The 27,836-nt window shown below is 40.0% G+C and overlaps 2 protein-coding genes across 5 annotated transcripts in view; one reads left to right on the top strand and one right to left on the bottom strand.

The window, feature by feature from the left end:
* The window catches only part of Washc4 (WASH complex subunit 4), a 50,818-nt gene extending 33,809 nt beyond the window's left edge, over nt 1-17,009 (top strand). For 2 of the 3 annotated variants that reach the window (XM_031348931.1, XM_031348934.1), the window contains 10 exons: nt 450-554; nt 1,445-1,579; nt 3,624-3,732; nt 6,213-6,279; nt 7,059-7,145; nt 8,593-8,740; nt 10,876-10,972; nt 11,618-11,814; nt 12,345-12,444; nt 14,896-17,009. In XM_031348931.1, the coding sequence (XP_031204791.1) occupies nt 450-554; nt 1,445-1,579; nt 3,624-3,732; nt 6,213-6,279; nt 7,059-7,145; nt 8,593-8,740; nt 10,876-10,972; nt 11,618-11,814; nt 12,345-12,444; nt 14,896-14,963 (1,113 nt within the window). In that variant the 3' untranslated portion in view covers nt 14,964-17,009. The remainder of the gene's footprint in view (nt 1-449; nt 555-1,444; nt 1,580-3,623; nt 3,733-6,212; nt 6,280-7,058; nt 7,146-8,592; nt 8,741-10,875; nt 10,973-11,617; nt 11,815-12,344; nt 12,445-14,895) is intronic. The other variant, XM_031348932.1, reaches the window with a different exon arrangement.
* A 3,671-nt stretch (nt 17,010-20,680) lies between these two features.
* Nucleotides 20,681-27,836, bottom strand: part of Appl2 (adaptor protein, phosphotyrosine interacting with PH domain and leucine zipper 2) — a 49,134-nt gene continuing 41,978 nt past the window's right edge. Inside the window, exons 17-21 of one of the 2 annotated variants that reach the window (XM_031349064.1) lie at nt 26,269-26,443; nt 23,734-23,770; nt 23,377-23,517; nt 22,547-22,594; nt 20,681-21,710 (exon numbers count right to left, since the gene is read on the bottom strand). In XM_031349064.1, the coding sequence (XP_031204924.1) occupies nt 21,576-21,710; nt 22,547-22,594; nt 23,377-23,517; nt 23,734-23,770; nt 26,269-26,443 (536 nt within the window). In that variant the 3' untranslated portion in view covers nt 20,681-21,575. The remainder of the gene's footprint in view (nt 21,711-22,546; nt 22,595-23,376; nt 23,518-23,733; nt 23,771-26,268; nt 26,444-27,836) is intronic. The other variant, XM_031349065.1, reaches the window with a different exon arrangement.

The raw sequence follows: 27,836 nt of genomic DNA, 5'->3' as shown, positions 1-27,836 counted from the left end.
TGGGCCTCCAGAATGTTGGGATTACAGTGATATACTACCATGCCCAACTCACATAAAGCTTTAAATAGGAATGACTTTATTAATAGATAGCCAAAAGACCAGGAATTGATTTCTCAAAGGTGAAAATAAAATGTGTAAAACAGAATAATTATTTAGAGATTTTTTTTTCCCCTTGAGATAGGGTCTCACAGTGTAGCTTTGACTAGCCTGGAACTCACTACATAGACCAGGCTAGCCTTATGTTCATAGAGATTTGCTTGCCAGGCCCTGGAATTAAAGGAGTGCAGCACCACAACTGCAGTTGTTTAGACCCCTGCTTATTGTGTGCTGCAGTGTGGTGGTGGCGTCTTCTTTATCCTTAATGAAACGGATTCTAAACTTCTCTGGGTTACTTACTCAGCAGTGTTTGGAATTGGGTCTAATTGTTCATAAATATGTTTGCATTGCAGATTTTTATTGAACGGACAAGCAACAATAAACATTTGAATACTATTAATATTCGACATATTGCTAATTCGATTCGAACACATGGGACAGGGATCATGAATACAACAGTAAGCATCTTTTTGTAGGTTTGGTGGGTAATAGACTCTTGTCAAATTTAGTAATTTGGAAGATGAGTTTTTATAGACTATTTTGGTAAGCACACATTGCTTCCTGTTTATATCATACCTGAATTTCCATTTTCATGATGGCATAAATGAAAATCTCTTGTTACCATTGTGTTGGATGGGGCGGGGCACTGTGGTAGAAAAGGCAATGTACGATCCCTTAGCCATCTGCACCATAGTTGTTAGCAGTGGAAGTCAGTATGTGCTTGTTGGTCTCTTAGGCTCTCTGAAAATTACTTTGGAAACGAGTCATTGGGTCACTTTATAAACTATTTATAAACTATGTAATATTTGAATCTCAGCTCATATCTCACTCTTCTGAAGATTTGTGAATCTGGGTTGGGCCTTTATATAGTCATTCTCAAAGTACCTGTACTCTTCACTTTTGGAAATTATGGCAGCGGAAATGTAATGATTTGATAATACATGTGTAAGTTGTCTGCCACTCTGCTGGAAAAGAGAAGACAAAGACCTCTAGCACTGGAACAGGCACATTGCCTTGTATGTGAAAGACTTCAGAGCCATATAGATAGATGAGTAATTGTTTATACCTTCCTCCAGCATCTTATTCCTTATATAATGTCTTTCCAGTCTTGCAGATTAGTAATAAGGCATCTTACTGATGGAGGTACAGGGAAGATTATTATTTAAGCCATTTAAAAAGTATATGAGAGAGAGAAGTCTAGAAATTTCTATGATTTGGGGCAGCAAAGAAACTATTTAAACATTTCAGCTCCAATATTAATTGAACTTTATAAATAGTACTTTTAGATCACTTACTCTGTAACATTTATTTGAAATTTCATATTAACTTTTTATTTTTAATCTTATAGGTTAATTTCACCTACCAGTTTTTGAAAAAGAAGTTCTATATATTTAGCCAGTTTATGTATGATGAACATATCAAATCCAGATTGATTAAAGATATTCGGTTTTTCAGGGAGATCAAGGACCAAAATGATCACAAGGTATGCTATGTATTCTTTGGAGCCTGAATTCTGAATACCGCCTTGTAATGACCGATGTTTGTGCTGGGCTTTGGCACTTAACGTCTCTGTCGCCGTAGTGTTGGCATGTGTCTTCTGTGTCTCGCCACTTTCTCCTGTGTATTTCTTATGTTCTCTGTAGGCTTAAGCATACTGGCATATGAAATGATTGTTGTAGCTTAGATTATTTTACAATAACACACACACAACAAAACATGGTTTTGAAGCACTTACCCAGTGTCGCATGCATCTGCCATCCCGTCATTCTTCTCCCAGCTCCTTCTCTGGAAGCAGGCACTGTAGCAGTATAGCGTAGGGCCCTTCCTAACTCTGGATAGTAAACGTGTGTTTGCACACATTTACATAGTGCTGCTTTTCATTGTGAACTAGAGCAGTCTTGTAATGGCTTGCCTTGTGCGCTTGATATCTGTACATATCCCTGCCTCGCCATTTGTTTAAGAGTTAATCATAAAGGGGACTTGTTTAATCTGCAACTCATGGGTATTTTAATTTTCTCATCTTCTGTTCTTATGAACAGAGCTACAGATAACATATCTAATTGGAGACCATTTCTGAAAGAACATATCCCTGAAAAGAAATTTCTAGAATAATGAATGAGAATAAATACTTCAGATTTTTGGCACATGGTGTCTAACACTCCGGAAATACTACACAGTTGTTTCCTACCAGTAGTTTTAAGGAATGCTGTTTATTGGGCTGGAGCTGGAGCTTCTTAGAAGTGGGCTTGTGTACTGTGCCTAAGGCCCCAGGTTCAGTCCCCAGTGCCATAATGAAAACAACAGTAACCCTGAAATAAACAAAAGCAACAGATGCTGCCTTCATAAAGAGAATTCCATTTCCCTTTGCCTTCTCTGTGCAGTTTCCCATAGTGAGGTAGAGAGTTGTGGAGCTGTGGGAAGTTACTAGAGCAGAGGCGATGACCGGGAAGATAAAGAGCACACACATTCACATGGCTCTGGATCTGTTTGCTGGTTATAGAACTGCTTGGATTACACTTCAGACTCAACTGGCCGTAGCCTTGGTGTATAATAGGCTTTGGTGTATTACATTGTAGAAAAATAACTAATGCAACAGAGTACAGTTATCAGTAGAGAGGTGTACTCAATGTCTTTTTACTGGGGTGGGAATTCCAAGTAAGCGTGCTGCTATAGAGAACTGCTCTCCTTGCTATAGATGAACAGTTCCCTAATTCCGTTAGCCAGAAAGTAAAAAAAGCTTTTTCTTGTTTCTAAATTGATGTCGGCTAGAAAATTTTGTTGTGTTTTGTGATTTTGAGATAGGGTCTCCTGTAAGGCTAGCCTCACACTTGCTGTGTAGGCAGAGGGGAAGAACTTCACCTCCCAGATGCTGGGATCATAGGTTTGTGCCAATAAGCTGAACATTTTAAGCAGCTTATATATTCATATGGGAAAAATGTGTTTATAAATTCTTTGTCAACAAGCCTATAGAAAGCCTATGGTTACATATCAGGAACAAGTCCACCTTAGGGGGCTTAGTTCTTTTTCAGTCTAATAGAATGGTTAGGTGATAAGAGGCCAAGAATGGTGGTTGTGGTTGTGGGGGTGAATAAACTGAGTTCTTCCTCTAGCTAGTACTAAAACAACAGCAATAAAAGCGTTGACCTGGCTGGGCAGTGGTGGCGCACGCCTTTAGTCTCAGCACTTGGAAGGCAAGGCAGGCGGATTTCTGAGTTTGAGGCCAGCTTGGTCTACAGAGTAAGTTCCAGGACAGCCAGGGCTACACAGAGAGACCCTGTCTCGAAAAACCAAAAAAAAAAAAAGCAAAAGCATTGACCTGGAACACCAGTGGGTTTGCTGCTGTTGTTAAACAGATTGGTTATTAATTGACCTTGAATACCAATAAGGTTTTACTATACAGATTTGTCGTTAGACTTGATTTTTTAAAATAATAATGATACAAAATTAGAAAGGACAGTGCTATGGCATCAGATGAGTAAGAATTTTATATTTTAAGGGCCTAATAAGTCTTGAATTTATCTTTTTAGTATCCTTTTGATAGAGCAGAAAAATTCAATCGTGGCATAAGAAAACTTGGAATCACACCAGAGGGACAGAGCTATCTTGACCAGTTCAGGCAGCTCATCAGCCAGATTGGTAAGTCACTTAAAAGTATCAGGAAATACAAGTGCCAGAATCTTATGCACCATATATATGAGACAGCTCATGGAGTGTGTGGACAGCTCTACTTGACTTCAGCCAACTTACTGAGCTCTTGTGTAGAAACTAGATAAGTGCTTGAGTAAAATTAGTTAAAACAAATTATTCACTTAATAACCACCCCTCAGAATTCCCATTTGAGAGTCAACTGGTAAGTAAAAGTTAGTAGTTTAGTAGGTTTCATATAAACTTTATTACAGGTTAGATACTGAATGATGTCATTTTGTACGTAAGATTTGTGTTTTAGAAGCAGACTTGACTTCTGAAACACAGTACATAATTTTTACAAGGAAGAATTTCTCTAAAGCTCAGTGTTCTCTGAGCTGTTCACATGTGTTATTCCCTGGTAATGGTCACAGCAAGCATTCTCATGAAATAGGCATGGAACCACCTTTGAAGGTTCCAAAGAGAATCTGAGAAACAAATGGTGCTGTTGATACTCCAGCTACCAGACCAGCATACGACACAGCATATAACAAGTCTTTTCGATTCATACCTGTCTTCTGAAGTACAAACTACTGAGCATGCTCTTGGGTGTGACTTTATATATGCATATTTATAGGTACACACACATCCGCACACACACAGTATGTAAAGTATTATTGCCATTCACTTATCCTGGGGGATTTAATTATAACAAATAAAAGTGTTAGATGCTTGTGATAGGACAATAAATGGAGTCTGTATTTTAGAGATTAATTCAATGATGAGGAGGTTGACATACAAGTAATGTATCTAATTTGATCTAGGCCAAAGCTAACAGATGGTAGAGTCTAGAGTTGAACTTCAGTAGCCTGAATAGAATTTTTGCTCTTAACTGTTATTCTCAGCTAGCTTCTTACATTTTAATCAGTCAACATTAATTGAAACAATCAAGCTAGGTGTTTAATTTTTAAAAGATGCATGTTACATATTTTTTAATAGCCTGAATAATTGGAATAATCTTTAAAGTAGATCATGAATAATCTTTGCTGTGTAGCATTAATGTCAGAACTAAAATGCTTGTAAAAAATTACTGTTACCTTTTTATTTGGCCTATTTTCTTCCAAATAATTTTAGTTCCTATAATATATCAACTATAATAATATATCAAATTCCTATTGTGATCCAAGACATGTTTGCTCTAGGGATGGGATAGTGAAGAAGTCAGATGTCATATGCAGCAGATCCTTATTCTAGCTGGGGAAGGAGGCCTACAAATGTCCATTAATAAGTTCTGTATAAAATGTAATGAGGCTGAATAGTACTGTGCAGTGGGGAAGACTTCCAGGGAAGTAACATTGAACAGTGACTTAAATAATGTGTGCAACTGAAGAAAGAAAATCTCAGACAGGCAACTGGAACTGTAAAAAACCTGAATCTCCTAGGCATTTTTGAGGAATAGTCTGGAATAGGCCTGGAACGAAGCTAATGAATACCTGAGTAGCAAGACACAGTGGAACAGCAGCCCTGGGCAGGGTCATGCAGGGCCGTGTTGACAGATGGAGAATGGATGCCATCCTGAGAGGGAACTGTTGTAGTTTTCAGGAAGGACATGACAGCCCAGCTGAATTTATGAGATCCAGGATTTGATGAGGTGGAGGGATACTGCGGGTTCTCAAGTTGGTAATGGGAAGTCAAGTCATCCATGGCATATCACAGTGGTCTAGGCAAGAGACTTTGTGGAATATGATGACAGCTGCTTTTGATCCTCTGTTTCTTATGCCCACTGCCCTGGGCATTGAATCTAGGACCTCACACTAGATGGCATGCCACCAGATCTTCAGCCATATTCTGGCTCTGTTTTTAAGGAAGAGCTGGTGTAATTGTCCACTGATTCTGTATGAGATGTGAAAGAGAGGAAGGAGCCAGGGTGAAGTGAGGGGTGAGGTCAGGGGTGAGGTCAGGCATTGGACCCAAGCAACTGAAAGGACAGAGCTGCTAGTTCTGAAGCAGGAAATGTAGTTGGGAAGAAAGATCCTTTGACGTGGATGTGATTAAAATTTTCAATTTGTCTTTGATATATAGGTGTGAGTACTGCATAAAAGTCTAGAGATCAGAGGAGTCCAGGCTAGAGAGACAAATTCGGGATGTACCAAGTAAAGATTCCCTGATACCACTTTAGAGTGAGTGTGTGATTGTGTGTGTGAACTTTTACTATATATAATTTTAAAATGTTAACCATTTTAATGGAGCTAGCAGTTAATGATTTTGTCAATTGAATTATATTTATATTAAAATAATGTTTATATCTAAATCTAACTTTTAAATGCATAAATCTGTAATAGTCTTTTTTTAATGAAACAGAAACTAAAAATATAGTAGAATATTTTGTTATTTAGAAGTGGAGACTTCTCAATTGACTACTTGATATAATTTGTTCTGATGTCAGAATTGCTCATATAAAGATGTGCTTTTTTTGTGTGTGATTTTTGAAGGTAATGCTATGGGCTATATACGCATGATAAGATCTGGTGGTCTTCATTGTAGCAGCAATGCCATTAGGTATGGATTCAAACATGATTTCTACCTTTTTCGTGTAATTTAATCTTTCATGATACTATAGAAAAGGTATTTATTCTTGTTCAATACAATTTGAGGCTGTTGATCTTTGTTACTACTGGGACTTGTGCCCCGAATGTGTACTCATTTAACCTGTTTTCTTCTTAATGAAGAAGCACACATTATTCCCAACCCCTGAGGGACTTTTTCTCTTATAGTAACATTATATTATGGGGCTAGAGAAATGGTTCAGCAGTTATTCCTTCAGAATACTGGGTCCATTTCCAGCACCCGTATGGTTGCGAACAACTGGCTATCAGTCTAGGTCCTGGAGGTCAAGTTCCTTCTTTCAGCATTTACAGGCAAAGACACACAGGCAGGCAAGCACCCATACACATACAATAGAAATAAATCTGTAAAAAAAGTTTTTTTAAGAAAAGAATGGTGTGTGTGTGTATGTATGTATATATACACACACGCATGTGAATGTATATAAATATATAAAAATGTATATAGGGCTATTTTTGAAACCATTTCTCTTAAAGTTACAGTAGATTGATATTTTATCAGAATAACTAATGAATGTGAAGATTGCATTTTGAATATCAGGATGTGATCACATACAAAATTTTATTTGGAACTAAAGTGATACTAACAATATTACATGCTAAGATTTTCCTGAATTCATACTCAACTCGTGGTGTTCTATAGTACTTTGATATACATTTTGGTTACATATATTTTACTTGCCCTGATGAATTCCTTCTCAAAATTTCATGTAGATTTGTTCCGGATCTTGAAGACATTGTGAGTTTTGAAGAGCTCGTGAAGGAAGAAGGGCTTGCAGAAGAAACACTTAGAGCAGCCAGGTAACCAGACGAATGGCCAAAATAGGGAAGTTAAAGCATACTTACACCAGACAAGACCAGAAGGCACTGAAAATATATATGGCAGTATTTCGTAGTCTCTACTTAGCAAATACATTGTTTTTAAAAAGACTACAGTATTCTAAGATCTTTCCAACTTAACCAGAAAGTGATCTTCTGAAACCTGCTGTCCACATGCAGCACATTCTATCTGAAGCGACCGGCCTTGGGTGATACCTAAAACCTTGTTTATAAAATAAGTAAGCCAGTGCTGCAGACACGGCTCTGTGGTTAAGAGCACTTGTTGCTATTTAAGAGAACTTAAGTTCCCATGGAGATTCCAGGGTGGTAGCCAAAATGTTATTATGAAAGAGTTGAGTATACTGATGGTCCCTGGTCTAAGTAAAATGATTTTAACTTTAATCTTTATGATGTTATAAAAATGATAAGCATACAATTGAAGCCATATTTCTTGATTTTTAATTTGGTTCTTTATCCAAACAAGCAATATGCACTCTAATTATAGTGATGCTGGGCAGGTGTAACAGGGAGCAGTTCCCAGCCAGCTTGGAGTTTTCTGCTAAGCTGTGCTGTTCACATTGCCAGTTTATTAGGATGTAACCATGTCCCAGGATGAAGAGCACCTGTAGATGCATCATGTGAATCTTAAAGAACCTCTCCGATGGAGGTTGAGAATAGTAGTTAGTGGTTGTACCTAACTCCCCAGCCAGTGCAGCTGCTGGTTCTGAAGATTGTAGAAGTTCAGATCCTAAAGGAGGACCAGATCAAGGGTAAGCAGACGCAGAGAAACATTAGTGAGGAGGTTTAACTCAGCAGAATATAATTACAGAGAACATGGGTTCTCAAGAAATAAAAACACAGCTAACAACTTTATGGACCAGATGCTTACTGCCAAACTTGATGACCTAAATTCAAGCCTCAGAATCCACATGCTGAAAAGGAGGAAACCAAGTCCTGCAAGTTGTTCTCTGATCTTTACATTTACATACACAAGCATGTGGATACACACCTCCCCACCCTTCCACCCACCCACGTTGCATCATGTCTGCTGTCATGGCTCAGCAAGTAACCTGAGCTTCACCCTCAGAACCTTGTCTTCTGACTTGCACATACATGTGTGTACATATGTACGGTGTGTGCACATATGTACGGCACATGCACAGCCATACACATGCATGTGCATGAAAACTATAAATGCAAAAAAGAAACACAAACTACTCTTTAAGCCCTAGGATGCTCTATTCTATTTTAGGGACTAAGTTAATTAAATAATACTGATTAGTTTCTGCTCATTCTAAAGTTCAAGGAAATTTTATGCTGTTTCCTCATTTGGAGTGGTATTACCTAACCTAATGAGGGACATGGATTTTTAAAACAGCCATACCTTTAAAACGAACCCAAAGAATATTTTGTTTTTGGTATGTTGTAGGCATTTGGACTCAGTCCTCAGTGATCATACACGAAATTCTGCTGAAGGTACAGAATATTTCAAAATGCTTGTAGATGTTTTTGCTCCAGAATTTCGAAGGCCAAAGAATATACATCTCCGAAATTTCTATATCATTGTTCCTCCTCTTGTGAGTATTCTCAAAACTAGAAGTGAGTTTTTGGTGGGTGTTAATACAGATTGTGTTTCCATAAAGCATGGTGTTTATTCATGCCACCTGGCTGTCAGTGAAGGTGCGGGGTCTGGGTGTGCCCTAGGGTTTGTGCTTGGATCTGTGCTGCAGGCTTAGAGTCGGCAGGCTCTCACTAGCCCTGGCAAGAGAGGCCCTGGGGACTGTCAGTTCCTGGAGTGCATGCACATCCACATATGCCATGGGATCATTTTAGCTGTGTTATGTGGATTAGTTTACTATAGCATTGTTTGTTCCAACATATCTTTTAAGAGCTTGCTTTATTTTGGGATAACTTCACTTTTCAGTTGTAAATATTAGCACCTGAAATAAATTTTGTAGTGCTTTCTCCTAAAATATGTTTTCTTTATTAATTTCATAGTTGCTGTCTTTAGCTCAAGTTATCAAAAGTTATATTATAAAAGCAGTTATAGCAGTAAGAAAAATGGTATATATTAGCGAAAAAATCTGTTTTTAGATTTCTATACTACATACATCTTTTACATTTTTTAGTGGATATCTTTAAAATCTGGACATTCCACAGGCATATGTTAGCTTTTTATTACACCTGATTTGGATCAAGAGTAGTTTTTCACAGTTCAGGATATGAATTTCTCCATGGAGTACTTACCTAGCATGCATGAGTTCCTGGGCTCTATCTCCAGCACTGTATACACTGGATGTGGTGTTCCATTCTTGTAATCTTTGGTTTGGGAGGTTCAAAGTTGTCCCTGGCTAGCCTGGACTATATTGGGTGATGTCTTGAAATAACACTAACAACAAAAGCTGTGGAGGCTGGGCAGTGGTGGCGTGCACCTTTAATCACAACACTTGGGAGGCAGAGGCAGGCGGATTTCTCAGTTGGAGGCCAGCCTGGTCCACAGAGTGAGTTCCAGGACAGCCAGGGCTATACAGAGAAACTGTCTCTAAAAAAAAAAAAAAAAATAGTTATATGAGTTATATGTACTTGCTGCTTTTCCATAGGAGCCGGGTTTGATTTCTAGCACCTGCATGGAGGCTCACGACTGTCTGTATCTGTAGTCTCAGGGAGTCTGACACCCTCTTCTCACTTCTGGGGCACAGCATACATATGATGTATTCATACACGCACACGCAAACATATACACATATATACATGTATATATATATACATATAAGAAAACATACATATACATAAAAACAGAAAAATTTAAAATGCTCAAAATAATAAAAACCCTTTCCCTGACTTGCTATTAATAACAACATAGTCTATTGGTATCAACACTTATTAGAGATCCACTGTCACCACCTTTCTCTTCACAGATCTTCTGTTGTATACATCTATTATTTACTATTACTTTTGAAACTGATATGGCAGAGATGCTCATGCACATCTGCTGAGTGTGCAGGCTAAAGATGCTTGTTATTTGGTGATACTTTATGAACTTGGATTCTCCCCACATTTCTTTAATTTGGAGATCATTATATTCAGAACATGGGGGGGGTACTAGAAAAACATTGATGAGCTTGCAAAGTCTGGATTTATAAAAAAATTAGTCATATAATAGACAGTGCTTTACACAGACATAGTGTGCCATTTTTTATGCTTTGTAGTCTAAATCTTGAAGAGGGTAACTATAAATGAGCTGCTAAAAAAGATTGAAATGGATATTGATAAAGATCTCAAAGATTGTGACAGTCAGCTATTTTATAGGTAGCCACCGCTCACTAGTGTTCTAGGGAGAGCTATGAAGGCAGAAGGGAAGATTGCTTTGTTAGAAGTGCTTATGTTTTGAGGTGAAATAAAGCCATTTCTGCCTCCCTTGTTTCCTTGTGTTTGACTTTGGGTTTGCCTCTTGGAAGACTCAATGTTTTCTCTCTAAACTGCACAATCACTTTCAGTGAGCACTGTGCCAGGGCTAAGTACCAATGGAGGGGTTCTCATAGTTAAGGGACATACATGGACTTTTGTTCTCACCAAGTTACAGTTTACCTGAGGCACATGTTCAGGAGCTAAGAAGAAATTCTCTTTGTAATTCTTGAAATGCCTGTTACAGAATCTAAATTTAGCCGATTTTGTTAGCTCAGTTGTTTTTCTTTATCTTATCTCTTTTTAGACTCTGAACTTTGTAGAACATTCTATAAGTTGCAAGGAGAAATTGAATAAAAAAAACAAAATAGGAGCTGCATTTACTGATGATGGTTTTGCCATGGGTAAGCTCAATAGAACTATTTTGCCATCAATTTGTGTTTACCTTAAAATGGGCTCTCAGAAAAACTGCTTGAAAGTGGGTGTATGTGCCTTAGGGTAGATTTTTTTTTTTTCCAGCAGCACCTGCTACCAGTGCGTGCTTTTAAACAAGGTCTTCTGTCATTCAGATTGTCCTTGATGCCACCATGTAATTTATTGTTTGTCTAATCTGCCCTTCTGTTTTGGCTTGCTCTGCTGTGGTTTTAGTTTTACATAGTTTCATTGGTATCTCTGTAACTTCCTCTTTTCTGTCAGTCAGCTTTGGAAGTTTATATCATGAACAAGCTTTTCTCCTTTCTCTCTCTCTCTCTCTCTGGTTTTCTAGAGAGGTACTAGATTAGATTGTAGATTATAATATATCTATTAGATTATATCTATGATTGTGTTGTTTTATTTTTATTTTTCCTTTAGTTTTTTTAATACTTTGCACTTATTTTTTTAAAGCAGAACCAGAAGAGGTTGTAGTTAACTTTATTATTTTTCTTGAGAAATGTGACTTGAAAGTGTTGATTCAAGAGCCTTGCTTAGTGCGTGGAGCTGTGGATGCGGGAGAAAGAAGAACTCTGTACTCACTATAATTTAAATTTTGGTTTTGCTAATGACTGCAGGTGTGGCTTATACCTTAAAACTTTTGGATCAATACCAAGAGTTTGATTCACTTCATTGGTTCCAGTCTGTTAGAGAAAAATACATAAAGGAGATAAGAGCAGTTGCTAAGCAACAGAATGTGCAGTCAACTAGTCAAGATGAAAAACTGCTCCAAACCATGAATCTCACTCAGAAGAGACTGGAGGTCTATCTACAGGTAGTGGATCCAAGTACCCTCTGACTAACTTCAATGTGTATCACACTCAATATCCAAAGCTACATGGCAAGTGAGATAGTAGCAGTAAAAAGAACATGTGTTAGAACTGATAGTTGGAATCCATTGGTCATAAGAAAATTAGATTGGGGTAGGTGAGATGGTCACTGGATAAGGTGCCCGAGGACTGGATCAGATCCCCAGACCCATGTAGAAGCTGGGGGAGGTAGAGTTGCCTGCACTTAGTACCTAGAGGGCAGATGTAGGAAGCGCCTTCCAGCAAGCCGGCTAGCTAGTCTACCCAGAATCAGTGACAGAGCACACCAAACACACAAGTGGAGAGTGGCTGAGGGGGACACACCTCCATACACACACCCACATGCATGGATGCCCAGCCACACATGTGAACAGGTGTGTACACACACCAGGCCCATGTGCACAAGAGTGGTCAGGGTATTCACTTTAGAGACATTACTACTTTGCTCTTTTCCCATTAACTGTCTTTCCTTTTTATTTCAAAATTTCTCATGTAGGAATTTGAACTGCTGTATTTCTCCTTGAGCAGTGCAAGAATTTTCTTCAGAGCAGACAAGACTGCAGCTGAAGAGAACCAAGAAAAGAAAGAGAAGGAAGGTCAGTGAGTGGTGTCAGTGCAAAGAGCACTAAGTCTTGACAGTACACACAGTGCCCCACTTTCTTGTTCTACTTAATGTTCTGGGAAATAATACAGCCCTAGAAACGAATCTCTTATTAACACCTGTGTGGTTCACATGAGATGTAGAAGAAAGGTTTACATTATTCCTTAAGCCTATGTTCCAGTCCTTTAACAGAAACAAATTTAACAAGCCGTTTCTTATGTGGTGAGAAGGAACCAGGAGGAAGGAAGCCGATTGACTGCAGCTGGAGATGGCTGTGTGAACAGGTGATTGGGGCAGGGCTGCTTGAGGAGGTGCCTCTTCCCTGGCTCCTGAGGGCGGCATAAGCAGCATCCACTATCTGCATGGTGCGGTCCGGGAGCACCATGCAGCAGTGCTATGCCTCATAGTTGTTTCCATCTGAGCCACAAGGACAGCCCTGTGCCCACTCTGGTGGGGTGATGGAGCTTTGCACCCCTCATTCTTTGTAGAAGAGCCTTGCTCAGCATCAGAGTTAATGTCTCCATTTCTCTCAGACTGGACATGGGAGAATGATTGTCTTCTGAAGAAGAGATGGTTCCTTTTTTTTGTCATGGAAATGATGAGATTTAGTTACAGGAACTAGGTGATATTTAGAGTTTTATGGGTTTTTTTCTTGTTTTTCTCATCTCTATGACATGTTAATTTTCATAAATTGAGATGTAAAATATTTTCAGAAAATAAGGTGGTTCTTAAAATGTTTTTGTTTTATATTTTCAAGTACCCCTCCCCATCTTTGTCACGAGTGGGGAGCAGTTCATGTGGGTAGACACTTAAGTAGTTATTCCCGCCAGTGTTGCATATGTTAAATGTTACTCACCAGGGTTAGATATTAGAAGCATATCCAGGTATCTTTAAATCTGGACACTTAGTGTGTAGAAGCCGTAGCTTGTCCATACTGTTGTTTGGGTTCTTGTTCAGAATGCCGTACCTCGGCCAATGCGTCTGACCTGTGAGCTGGGACTGTAAACTGAGAAGACGACAGTGTGGCTCTGGGTTTGCTAAGGCATTTCATGGCACAGCAGACTGAGCAGATGGACGGTGGGTGCTGAGGAGTTGCTCTGAGGCCTGCAGTGTGAAGACAGAAGCAGCCACTGTGGCCTTCAGGCTCATGCCAGGGCTCTGCGCTTTGTCTTGGTCTTCAGGGCTGCCTAATGGTGTTACTCACGTGCCCCGTCAGTCTTCTTTTGAAGGCTGTTAGGCTGTAATTTGCTCAGTGATGAGAGCTGCTTAGTACATTAGTTAAATAACTGACATCTGCTCATGTAGAATATGTACATACGACATTTTGCACTAAGTGCCAAGAATTTGTTGGCACAAATAATAAAATGCTATTTTAAAAATTAATTATAGCCAAGTAGTGGTGGCTCACACCTTTTATCCCAGCATTCGGGGGCAGAGGCAGGAGGATCTCTTAGTTCGAGGCCTGCCTGGGCTACAAAAACAAAACAAAAAATAAATTATGAGCTGGGTGCAATAGCTCCCAGTGTAATCTCAATGTTTAGGAGGCTGAGGCAGAAAGATCACTGAGTTCAAGCTACGCTGGGCTACATATTAAGCTCTAGAACATGCTGGTTTCCAGAGTCTTGGTAAATAAAATGAGGAGCTGGGAGACAGTTCAGAAGGGGAATGCTTAGAGAACTTGAGTTTGGATCTCCAGTGTGGTGTAAAATCCAGGCATGTCTGCAAGCCCCGCTCACCATGGGGGTTCACCCGTGTAGCTAAGCAGAAAGCTCCAGGGTGTTAGAGTCCCTGCTTCATAAAACTAGACAGGGAGGTGGGGGCACTGGAGAGATGTCTCCACAGTTAAAAGCACTGGCTGCTCTTCCAGATGACCTGGGTTTGGGTTCACTTCCCAGCACCTGCATGGCAGTTCACAACCATGTAACTCCAGTTCCAGGGGATCTTATGCCCTCTTCTGGCCTCTTTGTGCACCTGGCATACATATAAGCAAGTACCCATACACATAAAATTAAAAAATTAAATTTAAAATATGAGGAGAATGATAGGGATACACAGCCAGTGTTTGTCATCTGGTTTCCATGTGTGAGTGTGTGCATGCATTCACATACACATGTACACATACTCCTATACCACACACACAAAGGAAGTAAAATAAGTACTCAGTACTGACGGCTAGATACTCATCTGGACTATTCTGACACACACATTCTAGTTGCGTTTCCATCAGTAATGGCAGTATATCACAAAGATGATTTCCTGTGTGATCCAGATGGATGGAAGATTTCTCTACATACTTAAAAGTAAACAAACTAGTACAGTTTGTGATGTTAGGAAAATGTTTCATGGATACAATTTTTTAACTGACATTTAGTACTATAGCTTTTCTCATATTTATTATCTTAAAATTGACATAAATATCTGTTGATGTTTGCACTCTTGCTTTCAGAAGAAACTAAAACAAGCAATGGAGATGGACCTGAGAGCACTGTGTCCGTGGATCCTGTAGTGAAATGATGGTGTGCAATCATCAGACATGTCATGATGCTATGATGTGCTTGATAAGTTGTCATTTCCCAGGTCACACCTATGGAAACTGTACGGCAATGCTCTGGAGTCAAGCCCACTTTATTTCTGATGCTCTAGCTTTCAAGGGCCGAGAAACAAATGCTAAGTCTGGATCTCTGGAGTGTAGGCTGAAGAGGCCCCTGCACAACTCTGCCATGAAGCTGGAGAAGGGCAAGTCCAGATCCCTAACTCATCGCCTCCATTCCCTGTACTCTTGTGTTTGTAATGTGTCTGTGTCTTTGATTCATGTTGATCTCAAGTCATGGGAAAGTCAGTGCATATGCAGTACACAGCCAGTAAATAAATACACAGTTAAAAAAGAGCTGAGCCTGAAAGTCATGAAGCATCTCTCTCAGAGACTGTGTGAGGATGCTAGACATGAGCAGAGCGTTACTGCCTGTGCACAGTGTGGCCAGCTGGGGATCCTTCCTATGTTGTTGGACTCCACGTGACTCACATGAGCTGCTGATGTCTTTGGTGAGACATTTCGTAATAGTTTACATTGTTTGGGAACATTTATCCTCCAGCAATTGCTTTAAATTTAAGATTTAATATTCAAAGAAAACTCAGATTAAGCCATAGATGGAATCCCACTTGAAGTTTTACTAGGTTTGAAGGCACTCTGTGATACTAGGGAAGAAAAGAATGAATTATCTACATCAAAACTCAGGTTTCTTCATTACATTAAGTTGAAATCTTGGTGAAAGTTGAGGCAGATTTTTACTTTAAATCAAGTATAATCTAAGGCATAAGATTAAATAATAACTGCACTATGACAGGCATTCAGTAATATACCACTGTGAGAATGAAACTAGTAAGTCACTTACTGATTTTAAAAGAATAAAAGACTTTGAGTAAATTTAGTTCCCAACAAGCTACTAGCTTTATTTTTGTAAAGGTATGCTAGTTGATAGTTAAGTGGATTGATTAATCATGGCCTTTTTTGAACGTATAATAAAATAATGATGCCTTTGGGATGAAAAGGAAGGTTTAGAACTTTAAATATAATACAGACTTTTTTGGGGGGGTGGGGAAATGCTTGTTTTTTATTGCATTTACCTCCTTAACCATTTCTTCGGATACATCTTGCACGTAATCCTAACACTTAGAATTCTGACATTCTTCCTTGGTTCCTGCGTTTGGAGTGGAGATATAGTGCCCAACCCAGACTTAGTGGTTACGGTCAGGGTAACTGTCTCAGCCCAAGCTAAATACTTTGACTCTTAAGTCAGAAGAAACAGAATAGATTGGAAATGGTTTTTATTATATAAACATGGCTTAGAGAATTATGAATAGAAAGGATGGATTAAAGGCATTTAATGTTTGTAATTGATACTAACTGTAGAGATGGCCCTAAAGCATGCTGCATAATTAATAATTTATATTTTCATTATTATAAATGTTTATATTAATGATACTGGATTTGATTATATCAGATTAGTCACCATTTTATAGTACCAATATTTTCTGTCTTTTTCTTAAAAATGTTCTTTGTTTAATTATTCCTGAACATGAGAGTTCACATACTGACTCCTTGGACACTTAAAATTGGGAAGTGACACGTAACTGTTTTACTTTTAGTTAAAAATAATGTCACTATAGTCTGGATAAATTATAATAAGTTCATGTATTTGAAATAAAGTCTCTGGAGAGAAATATTTAAATGGTATTAAACTGCTGAGCAACAGGGCTTCAGTATATTCACACCTGGGTTACTGTATATGTTGGATGATGGTTTTCCTTTGCTAACAATATTTTTTCAGAAATATTGTAATTTAAATATTAACATGAGTGTTTTGTTGTAAACTCACAGAAAACTTAATGATGTTCAAATTCTCAGGAATTAAGAACTAACCATAACATTGTCAGTTCTGATTAAATTTTGTAAAAGACAGCAAGTTTGTTATCTCACTTGAGTGGGGTTCTCCTTTCCCCTGGCTCTAATAGAATACAGTATGTATAATAAAGCATTAATAAATATAATTTCAAAACTGTCTTTCTGTTGGATGCATATGGTCACAATTGAATGTCATCAGCCAGTGGGTTTTCAATGTGCTTTTGGTGGTGTGTGGAACTGCAGATTGAACTAGACGGTGGTCTGCTCCTTGACCCAGTAGTACTTGTTACATAGATTATGTGCCCTCTCTTTTAAAGAAATATATTACCAGGTGGGTGGTGTATGCTTTTAATCCCAGCACCAGGGAGGCAAAGGCAGGTGCATCTCTGAGAGCTCAAGGCCATCTCTCAAAGGGAGTTCCAGGATAGCCAGGGCTGTTACACAGAAAAACCCTGTCTCAAAAAAATCAAGAAACCAAAACCAAACACATAAACAAACAAAAAGGAAATAAATATATGCACATAGGCAAAAAACAAGCATGAATTGGGATTGAATGCCTATGTCACAGATAAAGAATTTTCTTGGTCATTCACAGGTTGCTACTCTTAACTAAAAAGAACCAGCATGAAGTTACTTCCTTTCCTACTCCTGGAAAGGGAGCCTGAGTTTCTGTGACATGCTAGAATTTGCTGTTCCTGTTTACAAACAGGAACTGTTTTGAAATTGTAATAAACAAGGTTCTTATTTTTCCCTTAGAGAGAGTCTTACTTTTGGTAGCTCAGGCTGACCTTAAACTTACAGTTGCTTTTTTGACCTCTCACATGCTGGGGTTACAGTTATGCATCACCACATGCAGCTGGTATGGAGACAGTGGAGAGGGATTGCATCCTGTCAGATGGCCTGCTGAAGAAATACCTAACTGCTGTTTCTTTTTCTTATTTAGCATTACACTGATAAAATGGAGGCGTGGGAATGCTGCCACACGTGCTCCTCACGCTGGGCTGCTGAGTGGAATAATTCTCCTTACAGCATTTGTGACAGACATTTCAGACTGCAGTCCTGTGTTTAGGGACCTTTTTTTGCTGAATGTTTTTGATTTGAAACCAAGGCCTTGCAACATTAGGAACAGTTTAATAGGATTGTAAAAATTTCAAATGAAAGAATGCTAGGACAAGATACTTGTAGACATGAAGCAGTGATGGGACCACGTAGATGATGATAGCAAAGTTAGAGTTCAGCTTACAAGTAAACATGCAGTTAATTATTTAAAAAGTAAGCGGTGGATTCTCCCTCTGTTTCAGTGCTGTGGGTCTTTACCACTTTGCCTCCTGGGAATCTCCAGTTCCCATCAGTGAAGGTATACCCAAGACTATAGATGAAGTGTATCTTCCACGTGATAAAAATATAAGTTTGCACATGTTTAAGAACTGTATAAACACATTTACAGATCTGTGTATAGTGAAATATTTTTAGTAATACTATTAAGGTAAAGGGCATTAAAACATTTATAAGCATGTCCTATATAAAAAGTATTATTATTTAATCCTTGGAAAATTTGTATAAAAGGTAAGCACTAAAAATTACCTCTGGTATCAGAATATCTTAAAAATTAGTACATTGAGAACATTTAGAGATTGCTTTGTGTCTGAGGTTATGTAGGTATCACATGATAAGTGGTTAAAAGTGTAGACTTTGGAGCCAAGTGGATTCAAATCTCAGCTTGCCTAGAAGCAGGTTACTGACCCTGTCTGGGCTCCATGTGCACCAGTAGAAGTTGGAACGATATAGTAGTATTTAGCTTAAAGTCTTCTAAGGACTATATTTTTTTATAAGGCACTTTATATTTAAAGAGGTAGTACTTTAGAGATAGTCATGGTGACGTATACCATATTCCAGTGTTAAGGAGAAAAGCTAGGGGGATTCTTGAGTTTGAGGTCAGCCTAGGCTAGATGGTGAGACTGTGTCTCAAAAAAGGAAGAAAACTGTACTCAGTTCTTACAAAGGTTTAGTTCCTGTGTGTAAAGTGCTGTTAATATTACCCAGTGTAATGTTTAGGGTTGTTACCTCTATTTCCATTGGTAGAAATACATTGGGTGTATGAGTGTGTTTGTTACTATCTCTCTGGTATTGGCTCAGCTAGTTGTTGACAGTGTAGTATTATTCCCATTATCATTAAGGTGTTTGTGTGTTGAGAGGGGGGATTAAGGCACTTATGAACACTATTTGTATTGAATTATTTTAAAATATTTAATCCTTGTAGAATCTGCACAAAAGCTAACCTAAAGAAGGCAGTCAGAAGGTGAAGGCTAGCCCACACTGGGAATGGAAAATGGCAGCTAGCCGGCTTCTAATAATGTCCTTCTTATCTTTCAGTTGGGCACATGGTAATCTTTCAGGGCTTTTCATGCATTAGATTAAATTTGCTAAGTTGAGACAAAGGACCAAGCCACCCACTGCTTCTGGCTTAGACAATGTGCAAAGTACTTGGGAAGCCACCAGGTAGGGTGAGACCCAGTCCCACTACCTTAGAAGTTCCTCAAGCTGCCCCACCCCCTGTGGGATCTGGTGGTAATCTGTTCCTGCTTCTAACTGCTGTGTTTTCCCAAGTAACACAGTCCAGTTAATAGAAACGATCTAGTCTGATTTTATGCCTTTAAAAATGGAGCATTCTAAAGTTCTTTCATGTTGATTCATGGCTATAGTAAATTAAGCTTTCCTTCTCTCATAACTGGTTACATGCACACTAATGTTTTATTCTTCCGTTTGGGACAGTGTGGTCATTTTCATTCATGTCCTAGGGTGTGGGAGCTAAGACAGGCGCATTTGGATTGCACTATAGCATGTGGAGCCGATGAGCCTTTTGTGGGTAAGATCCCGTTGCTTTATTCCTGCCATCTGCTGTGTGTTGTAGCTTCCCTTCCTGGTTGAGACTGGCCATGTTTGTTTCCAAGCCCTTGTAACCTATGAAATTCTTTCATGATTTCTATATCTTAACAAAGTCTTCTCCATATTTAGGTGCTTGGTCCTGTGTGCTTGGTTGTGTCTTTGCTCGGTTTGTTTTCATTCTGTCATGGTGGTGTTGGATGGTTTTAGTACAGTCTTTTTGTTTACCTCAGGGCTTGCATGGCTTGTTTTATTTTAACCAGTCTGTGTAGTGCTTTAGTGGGTATTTGCTAGTATATAGTACTAGGAATTGAACTCATGGACTTGTTCATGGAGGACAGGTGCTATACCTCTGAGCCAAAGGCCTGCTCTGGCGTTTTACTTTTCAACTTAGTTATCACTAAACTTCGTCTCTTTGACCCCACACTAGAAAGTTGTAAGCAAGAAAGTTTAGATGCATATATCCAAGGGGTGGGTCCTTCTAACAGATCTTATGTGGTTATCCTATTTTTGGGTGATAAAAGGATTTTTTGGTTGTGTTTTGTTTTGTGACATATGCTATGGGTAGGCACATTGGCTTCCAGAGGTTGATGTTGGGTGTCTTACTCTGTTGCTAACTAAATGGACCTTGTTGCTCTTAGATTGGATGGCTAGCAAGCTCATCTAAGGTCCTTTGACTTACATAGCAAGCATGTTACCCACAGCCAGCTTTCCAGCCCCTATGTTCAAGACAAGATTTTGTTGTTTAGCCCAGGCTGGCCTTGAACTCGTCCTTCAGCAGAGTGTTGAAAATGTAGCTGTGTCACTGTCACTGATACCCAGGCCTGATGACACCTGTACCTCTAGCACTCAGAAGCAAGACTGCAAGGTCAGCCTGGGCCACATACCAAGACTTTAGTTTTCTTCTAGGGGTGGTCTATGAACTTAACTTAACCACAGTAAGCAATTTGAGATGAAATAGTTTTTATTGCTAAATTATTACAAAGTCAGGTTGTTGAAGGTGGTTACAATTAATTTATGCTGCATGATTTCAAGACCTTTATCTCTACTTCATAATTAGGGGTTGGAGATTGGTCCAGGACCCCAGGAACCAGAAACATCAAGGTAGAAACCAGAACTTCACACACAGCACCACAGCCAGCTAAGCTTCAAGTGACTTTTAAAATTAATTGGTCCCTTTGAGGAAGGTCTGGCTCAGAAGAAACAGGAACTAGTAGAGCTATGCCTTGCTCACGGTGAATAGCCACAGAAAGCGGCCACATCTAAGAGGACCTGAAGCTTTTGAATGAAAGCTGGTTCAGAAAGGTTCTGTTGTGAAGGCTTGCTGTCTGCTAGTGTTTGAGACTAAGTTGCATAGCAGTGCCATGAGGTCCAGGCATGAGACCATCAGGTTATAAATATATAATCTTCAGAATGACAGGCACTTAAAAACTAAGTAAAATACAAAAATAGATCATATTAATAGGAACTATTTAGTATTTAACAAGTTGTAAATCCAGGGTTTTGCCATTTATAAAAGGATCCTAGGAACTGAAGTGATGCTATCCAGATAAAGTGAACAATGCATTTTTATAGCTTTCATTCTGGGTACCCAACAGTCTGAAGCAAAGACTTACCACAAAGCACCTAAAATAGCATTTGTAGATGGGTAGGCACACTCTCACCCATTTCTTACTGTCTCCCTCCCAAGTTTCTGTGCCAGGGCATCCAAGGGTACACTCCGCACGTGATTGTCAGTGTTCTAAATTCGGGTCAGTGTGCCTGTACGGCAGAGAAGTTGAAAACCCCTTAAGGAGGTGGCTCTCCTTTCTACGTGCTCTGACCCCCGATGCCCAAGTGAGTTATGCTTCAGATTCTGCGCCTCTGTTTTCACTTGGACTTCCGCCAGTGTCATCTGCTTGCTCATTTAACAGTACATACTTTCCATCATTGGTTAGTGGTACAGACAGCATTAATCGAGCCAGTGCTTCTGGATCCTGAAGTTAAGAGAGTTTAAGAGAGGGGGGAAGAAAGAACAAGCTTAAGATGTACTTGAACCCCCATGGCTTCGCTTTCAGTGTTGTGTACTGTAGCCCTGTTCCTTCTAACTCTAGTCTGAAGACTCAAGAGGATTATGTGTAGATTCCAAGGGGCTTTCGTCTGGGCAGTGTATAACCTCCTCCAGAGTCCACATGGCAACGCAAAGCTTCACAAAACTTGCCTTGTATATCTTTAAAGCCATTTGGAGTTGGCAGAAGCTGTGCAGGAGCCCACTCTGTACTGTCCCCATCCTGCTTACGGTTGCTGTTTGCACAGCATACTGTGACAAGCAGGTGTGCACACTTCTGACCTAGACCCTTGCCTTCTGCCTACTCTGCAGCACTTCCTGCTGTCCCAGGCAGACTGAAGCTTATATCACCTAACAGCTTTTTAGATGAATAGAAGACTGTAAACTGTTGAGTAACATGGAGGTCTTGGTCTCTGCTCCTGTCTAGTAAGCTGGTGGTTGTCAGGGCTGCCGCCTGTCTGCAGCCTCTTGGGGCTGGGTGCTGGTGCACATGAATTAAGTAGTGTCTTAGTTCGAAAGAGAAGAACTCTAGCCAGTTTGAACGCAAGAGAGAAAATTAGTAAAAGTGAAGCTGCAGCAGTGCTGTTAAGAGGAAAGACGTTGCCAGACAGTCACCTGAGCTGAAGAATCCCAAGCTTGAGCACAGACTGGATAGCAAGGGTTTTGTTTTTGTTTTTGTTTTTTTGTTTTGGGGTGTTTTTTTTCTGAATATTACTGTGTCTACAAATGTCTTGGTTACTGAACCAGCCCTAAAATGCATCTTACCTTTTGAACCTCAATAATTTCTTTCCCCAAATTAATAGCATAACATATCTGTAAAAGACAAGAAAAATAGTGTTTGGTAAACATAGAAAACAGTGTGTTCCAAGAAGCACAGCTGAGACCTCGGTCTGCTCACACACCCAGACCGGAAGACAGGGCCTGCTGCAAGAGCCTTGTCAGGGCTGCTGTTATGCCAACAGAAATTTCCCAGGTAAGTGGAAGACCCAAGCTATCCTATGTTTGCAGTCCTTAGCAGGATGCTGTCCCCTGCATGTTCATATACAGTGGTGAAACAAATACTTAATGACAGGACTGGTTTTGATGAGTTTGAAGTACCAGTTCAGTGTTTTTCATACAAAGGAACATTTTTGATGCTCTTTCTTTGGCTTCCTCTGAATTTTTCTATTTCTCTTTCTATTTCTCAGCCTATGAGTCATGACTCCTTTGGAGCTTAACTAACCCTTTCACAGGGTCACCTAGACCATCAGAAACAAGATATTTGCATTACAATTCAGACCAGCAGAATTATAGTTATGAAATAGCAATGAAAGTACTTTCATGATCAATAGTCTCCATAGCATGAGAAACTGTAAAGGGTTGCATCACTAGGAAGGTTGAGAAGCACTGCCTTAAAAGAGCAAATTAAAGTGCTTTTTAACAATTCATGATACCAAAGTTATATCTAGTTATTAGGGTTTTCCCTTTCAGTGGGCCTCCTTAGAAGGGATTACTGTCTGGATATCTGGACGGAGGCATGAATTAGCCAGGTATTGGGATGGATAGTGAAAACCCCAAAGCCCTGAAACAGCCTTACTGAGGTACAGACAGAATACCTTTTCTCCTTCTGAGTTGCTTTCAAAAATGTATGTGCTCAGACACTCTTCTCCTGTGGACTCCGGCACCCGGATGACAAAGCCAACCAGTCTTTTGTTTTCTTGATGAGCAGCAAATTGTGTGACACTGGTAAGCTCAAACTTTTGGGGAAGAGTGTAGGGGAAAGACAGGATGGGACAGAATGAATAATTGCATATTTGGAATTTAAAAACCAACAACATTGCTTTCTGTGGCAAAGTTGAAGATGTACTATAGGGGGATGGGACTTGGCAAGTTATCTTGTGCCTAGGTTGATCTCCAGGGGCAGAGGAGAACTGAGGTATGATTATAAACATTAAAATATAGCAGGTACTTACACAGGCCCTTGACACTTGAGTCTGAGGATCTATCAACCTGAAATTGTAAGACACTTATTACCATACCATACACATGTTGTTCATAGAAGTTAAATCCCACAAGTATCCCATGTATGAAGAGCAAGGCCTGCTTGAGGGAAAGATAAGACAGTCCTGTGTGATGCTGTGCTGTGGTTTCTGCCCAGAGTACCTGGCGTGGAAGATAGTAAGTCCTACTGTGGTTTCTGTAGATCTGACATATGACATAGTGGACAACGCCTTGTGTGACCTTACATATGGATACTCATTAGCAGCTTTAATTGTCCTATGAATTTTACTCAGAGGAAAGGGAGAGTGGTGAGAGAACAAGAAGGCCTGACCAAACTGTACATGTGTGGCTGTGACGCTAAAGGCCATTGCTGGAGAAGGGGATGGCTCAGTGGTTCTGAACACTCGCTGTATGAGACATCCAACATAGACATTAACAGCCACGTGTGGTTGCATGCCCCTACCCCAGCATTGAGCGGGGCTGGAGACAGGTTGACCCTGGGAGCTTGCTGCCCGCTCTGAGACTTAAGGACTAAGGTGGCGAGCAAAAGGAGCAGACACCTGATGTCTTTCTCTGGCCTCCACATGTGCCCAGAGGGCACATAACACACCAAAAATAATGAATAAATCTTTAATGCCTTTTAAAAAAGGTTGTTTTTTTTTTTTAAGTCTTATCTGATAATGCTGATGTTTCTTGGCACTGCATTACTGTATAACTTGCTACTGTTGTAAACAGGTACACGTCTGTTACGCATTTCTGGCGTTAAAATCTAATTGACATATGATGTCATACTTTTTGAGGGGTTGATGAAAACTTTACAGGTGAGAGCAAAATACAGTTTGTAAAAATGTCTAGAATAAGCAAATATGCAGAGATAGTTTTAGATTTTAAGCATGTGTCAATTCCTATGAAGCTTTTTAAAGACCGGGTTTTATTTATAAATATTAATTCTTGTAATAAGGTCCCTAATGAGTTTTTTTAAGAGATTTAAATAATGAAGTAGGCTGGCAAGATGGCTCAGTAAGCTCATTTCCTGCCTGAAGAGTTTGATCCCTGGAATTGACTCACCGAAGTCATTCTCTGGCCTCCTGTATGTAGCGTATGTACATGCAGATACTGAAGAATGAAGCTAAGCCCTGGCTGCCTTTTCTCCTGCTGGCATGCGTTAAGTACTGCAGGGTGCTACTTCAGCAGCAGGAAGGAGCTGAGGGCTGAGGAGATGCCATACCAGGAATAAGCCTAGACACAGCATCTAAACTAGAGCTACCCATCTAACGCAGGCAACTACACTGACAAGGGAAGACAGGTGAAACTGACTTGATTCTGTGTCTGTTATCCCGTAGATGTGTAGTGAACCTAAAAACCCCTGACTGCAGATAAAACATGTATGCCCAGCTAGGCAGCATGTGCTGTGTGGCTGCAGACTGAAGTTTCACCGGTAACCGCCTGTGCCTAGAGCCTGACCTCCCTCCCAGGCTCCTGCCTAGCTGCACACGGATGCTGCATGGCCTCATTTCATATTCTTTGTTGCTAATTTCTAAAAACAATATTCTGAGATGACAAGGTGACTGCATAGCAATGGCATCACTGGGGACAGTCCAGGTTTGGACATCCCTAACCTAAAACTTAGGTTAGAAATGTGTAGATAATGAAAAAAAAACTTAGGTTAGAAATGTGTAGATAATGAAACCACAGTGAAAATTCCACACCATGGAACTTTGTTTCTAGTGAAAAATTATTAAAAATAATTTGTATAGTAACTATGTATGCATAAGGTACAAATGAAACATCTTTTTTTTTTGTTTTGTTTTTTGTTTTTTTTCGAGACAGGGTTTCTCTGTGTAGCTTTGGCTGTCCTGGAACTCACTCAGTAGACCAGGCTGGCCTCGAACTCAGAAATCCGCCTGCCTCTGCCTCCCAAGTGCTGGGATTAAAGGCGTGCGCCACCACCGCCCGGCCAAATGAAACATCTTATGTGTAAAATTGGGCCCCATCTCCAAGATACCTGTGTGTGTGTCTATGTAAAATTATTTGAAAAAAGAAGAAACAAAAAGCAAAGTCAGGAAGAGGGCTGGCCCCAAGCATGTCAGGTAAGGAATAATCTACACTCACTAAGAACAGGGATCTGAAGACAGCTTCTTTTTTTTTCTTTTGGTTTTTCGAGACAGGGTTTCTCTGTGTAGCCCTGGCTATCCTGGAACTCACTCTGTAGACCAGGCTGGCCTTAAACTCAGAAATCCGCCTGCCTCTGCTTCCCAAGTACTGGGATTAAAGGCGTGCGCCACCACTGCCCAGCTTCTGAAGACAGGTTCTTGCTGGCTTCAATCCTCTTGACCCCACCTCCCATGTGCTGGGATTGCATACATGCATTACCACATCCAACTGGTTCTGGGTCAGAATGTATCTTTTATTCTATATATCAAAATGCAGAAAGGATTTTAACATTCCAGATGGGTAAGTATCCCTTACCCAGGGAGGAATGAGTGTCTGAAGGGAACTGAATGTACCTCAGTGTTTGACTGGTAACCATTAGATGGGATTCGGTCATGCGGAAGATGTTGTGAATAGCTCGAGCAGCCAGTACTTGTCTCATTGCTTCATAAATCACTTCAGTGGTGCTGTCTGTCTTAACTGCCATTGATCCCAAAAACCGAACGATGAACATCTGCTGCAAAAGAGAATCTGCAAGAGAACGTGCTCCACTCAGGATACATGGATGCTAATGTACTACCAACATCAAGAGCCTGGTTACAGGTAAAAAGACATGGGCTGGCTTACTATGGCTTTACCAAGCCCAGCATTATGAAAGCTCTGACTCCTTACTGTCTGTATTTGTCTGTTTGGAGCTTCAACACACCTTTTTTTTTCCAGCTATAAAATGCTGAGTGGTAACAGATGAACATCCTTCTGTCACTCAGTCTCAGTGAGCCTTTTCCACTACCTATCAGAAATTCATGGGCCATTGAATAGTTATGGGAAATAAGATGTAATACTGGGCCACACTTGATCCAAACACATTTTTATTACCACAGAGCCACATCCCATAAATGAATGGAAACTGCAATTTGCTCACTATAAAGACTGCCAATTTGTATGTATGTGTCTTTGGCACACCCTGCCCCCAAGTACTCAGAGTGGAGCCAGGGCTTTGTGTGTATTAAGCAAGTGTCCTACTCCAGGGCTACATCCCCAGCTCTCACAAGTTGCCCAGGCTAGCCTTGGACTTACTCTGTAGCCCAAGCAAGTCCTAAGCTCAGGATTTTTTTTTTTTTAAAGCTTATTTGTTATTGATTGATTGATTGACTTACCAGGACATTTTCTTAAAGCTAACTTTTCCTCACTCACTCCATTCATTCATTCATTCATTCATTCATGATGGTGTTTTGCATACATGTATGTCAGTGTACCACATGCATGCAGTGCCCTTGGAGGCCAGAACAGGGTATCTGTTCCCCTAGGACTGAAATTATGGCTTGTTGTCAGCCACCATGTGGGTACTGAACCCAGGTCTTCTGCAAGAACAACCAGTCTACTTAACCACTGAGCCGTCTCTCCATACCCACTCACTATCCCCTTGCTTACCACCAAAAAGCTGGTACTACGGGCATGTGCCATAGGCCATGTTCAGTGGTGGCATAGTCTGACAGTACTGAGCAACAACTAAAAGATGATTAGAAGACCCCATCCTTGTTTACAAAACTAACATGCTAGAAACATGCTACACGTGGTATGTGTTTGGTCTTTTCTTTCCTTCCAAGACAGGTTTCTCTGTGTGGCTATCCTGGACTTGGCTTTGAACTCAGAGATCTGCTTGCCTCTGCCTCCTGAGTACTGGGATTAAAGGTGTGTACCACCTGCCCAGGTCTGGAGTTAGTTTTACATAGTTTTATTTGAGGCAGGATCCTGTTACACAGACTAGATTCGTCTTGAACTCAGTCTTTCCAGCTCTGGGATTATCTTGCAAGTGCTTCAAATTACCGAAATTGTCCCAGCTCAGATTTCAAAATCTGCTTCTTTGAATTAGGTCTTGAATTCAGTGATCCTTCTGTCTCAGCCTCCCTAATGATGGGATTAT

This window comes from Mastomys coucha, unplaced genomic scaffold (assembly GCF_008632895.1).
Source record: "Mastomys coucha isolate ucsf_1 unplaced genomic scaffold, UCSF_Mcou_1 pScaffold4, whole genome shotgun sequence".
NCBI classification, from domain to species: domain Eukaryota; kingdom Metazoa; phylum Chordata; class Mammalia; order Rodentia; family Muridae; genus Mastomys; species Mastomys coucha.
The sequence above is the reverse complement of the archived record's forward strand: the minus strand, read 5'-3'. Positions and strand labels throughout refer to the sequence as shown.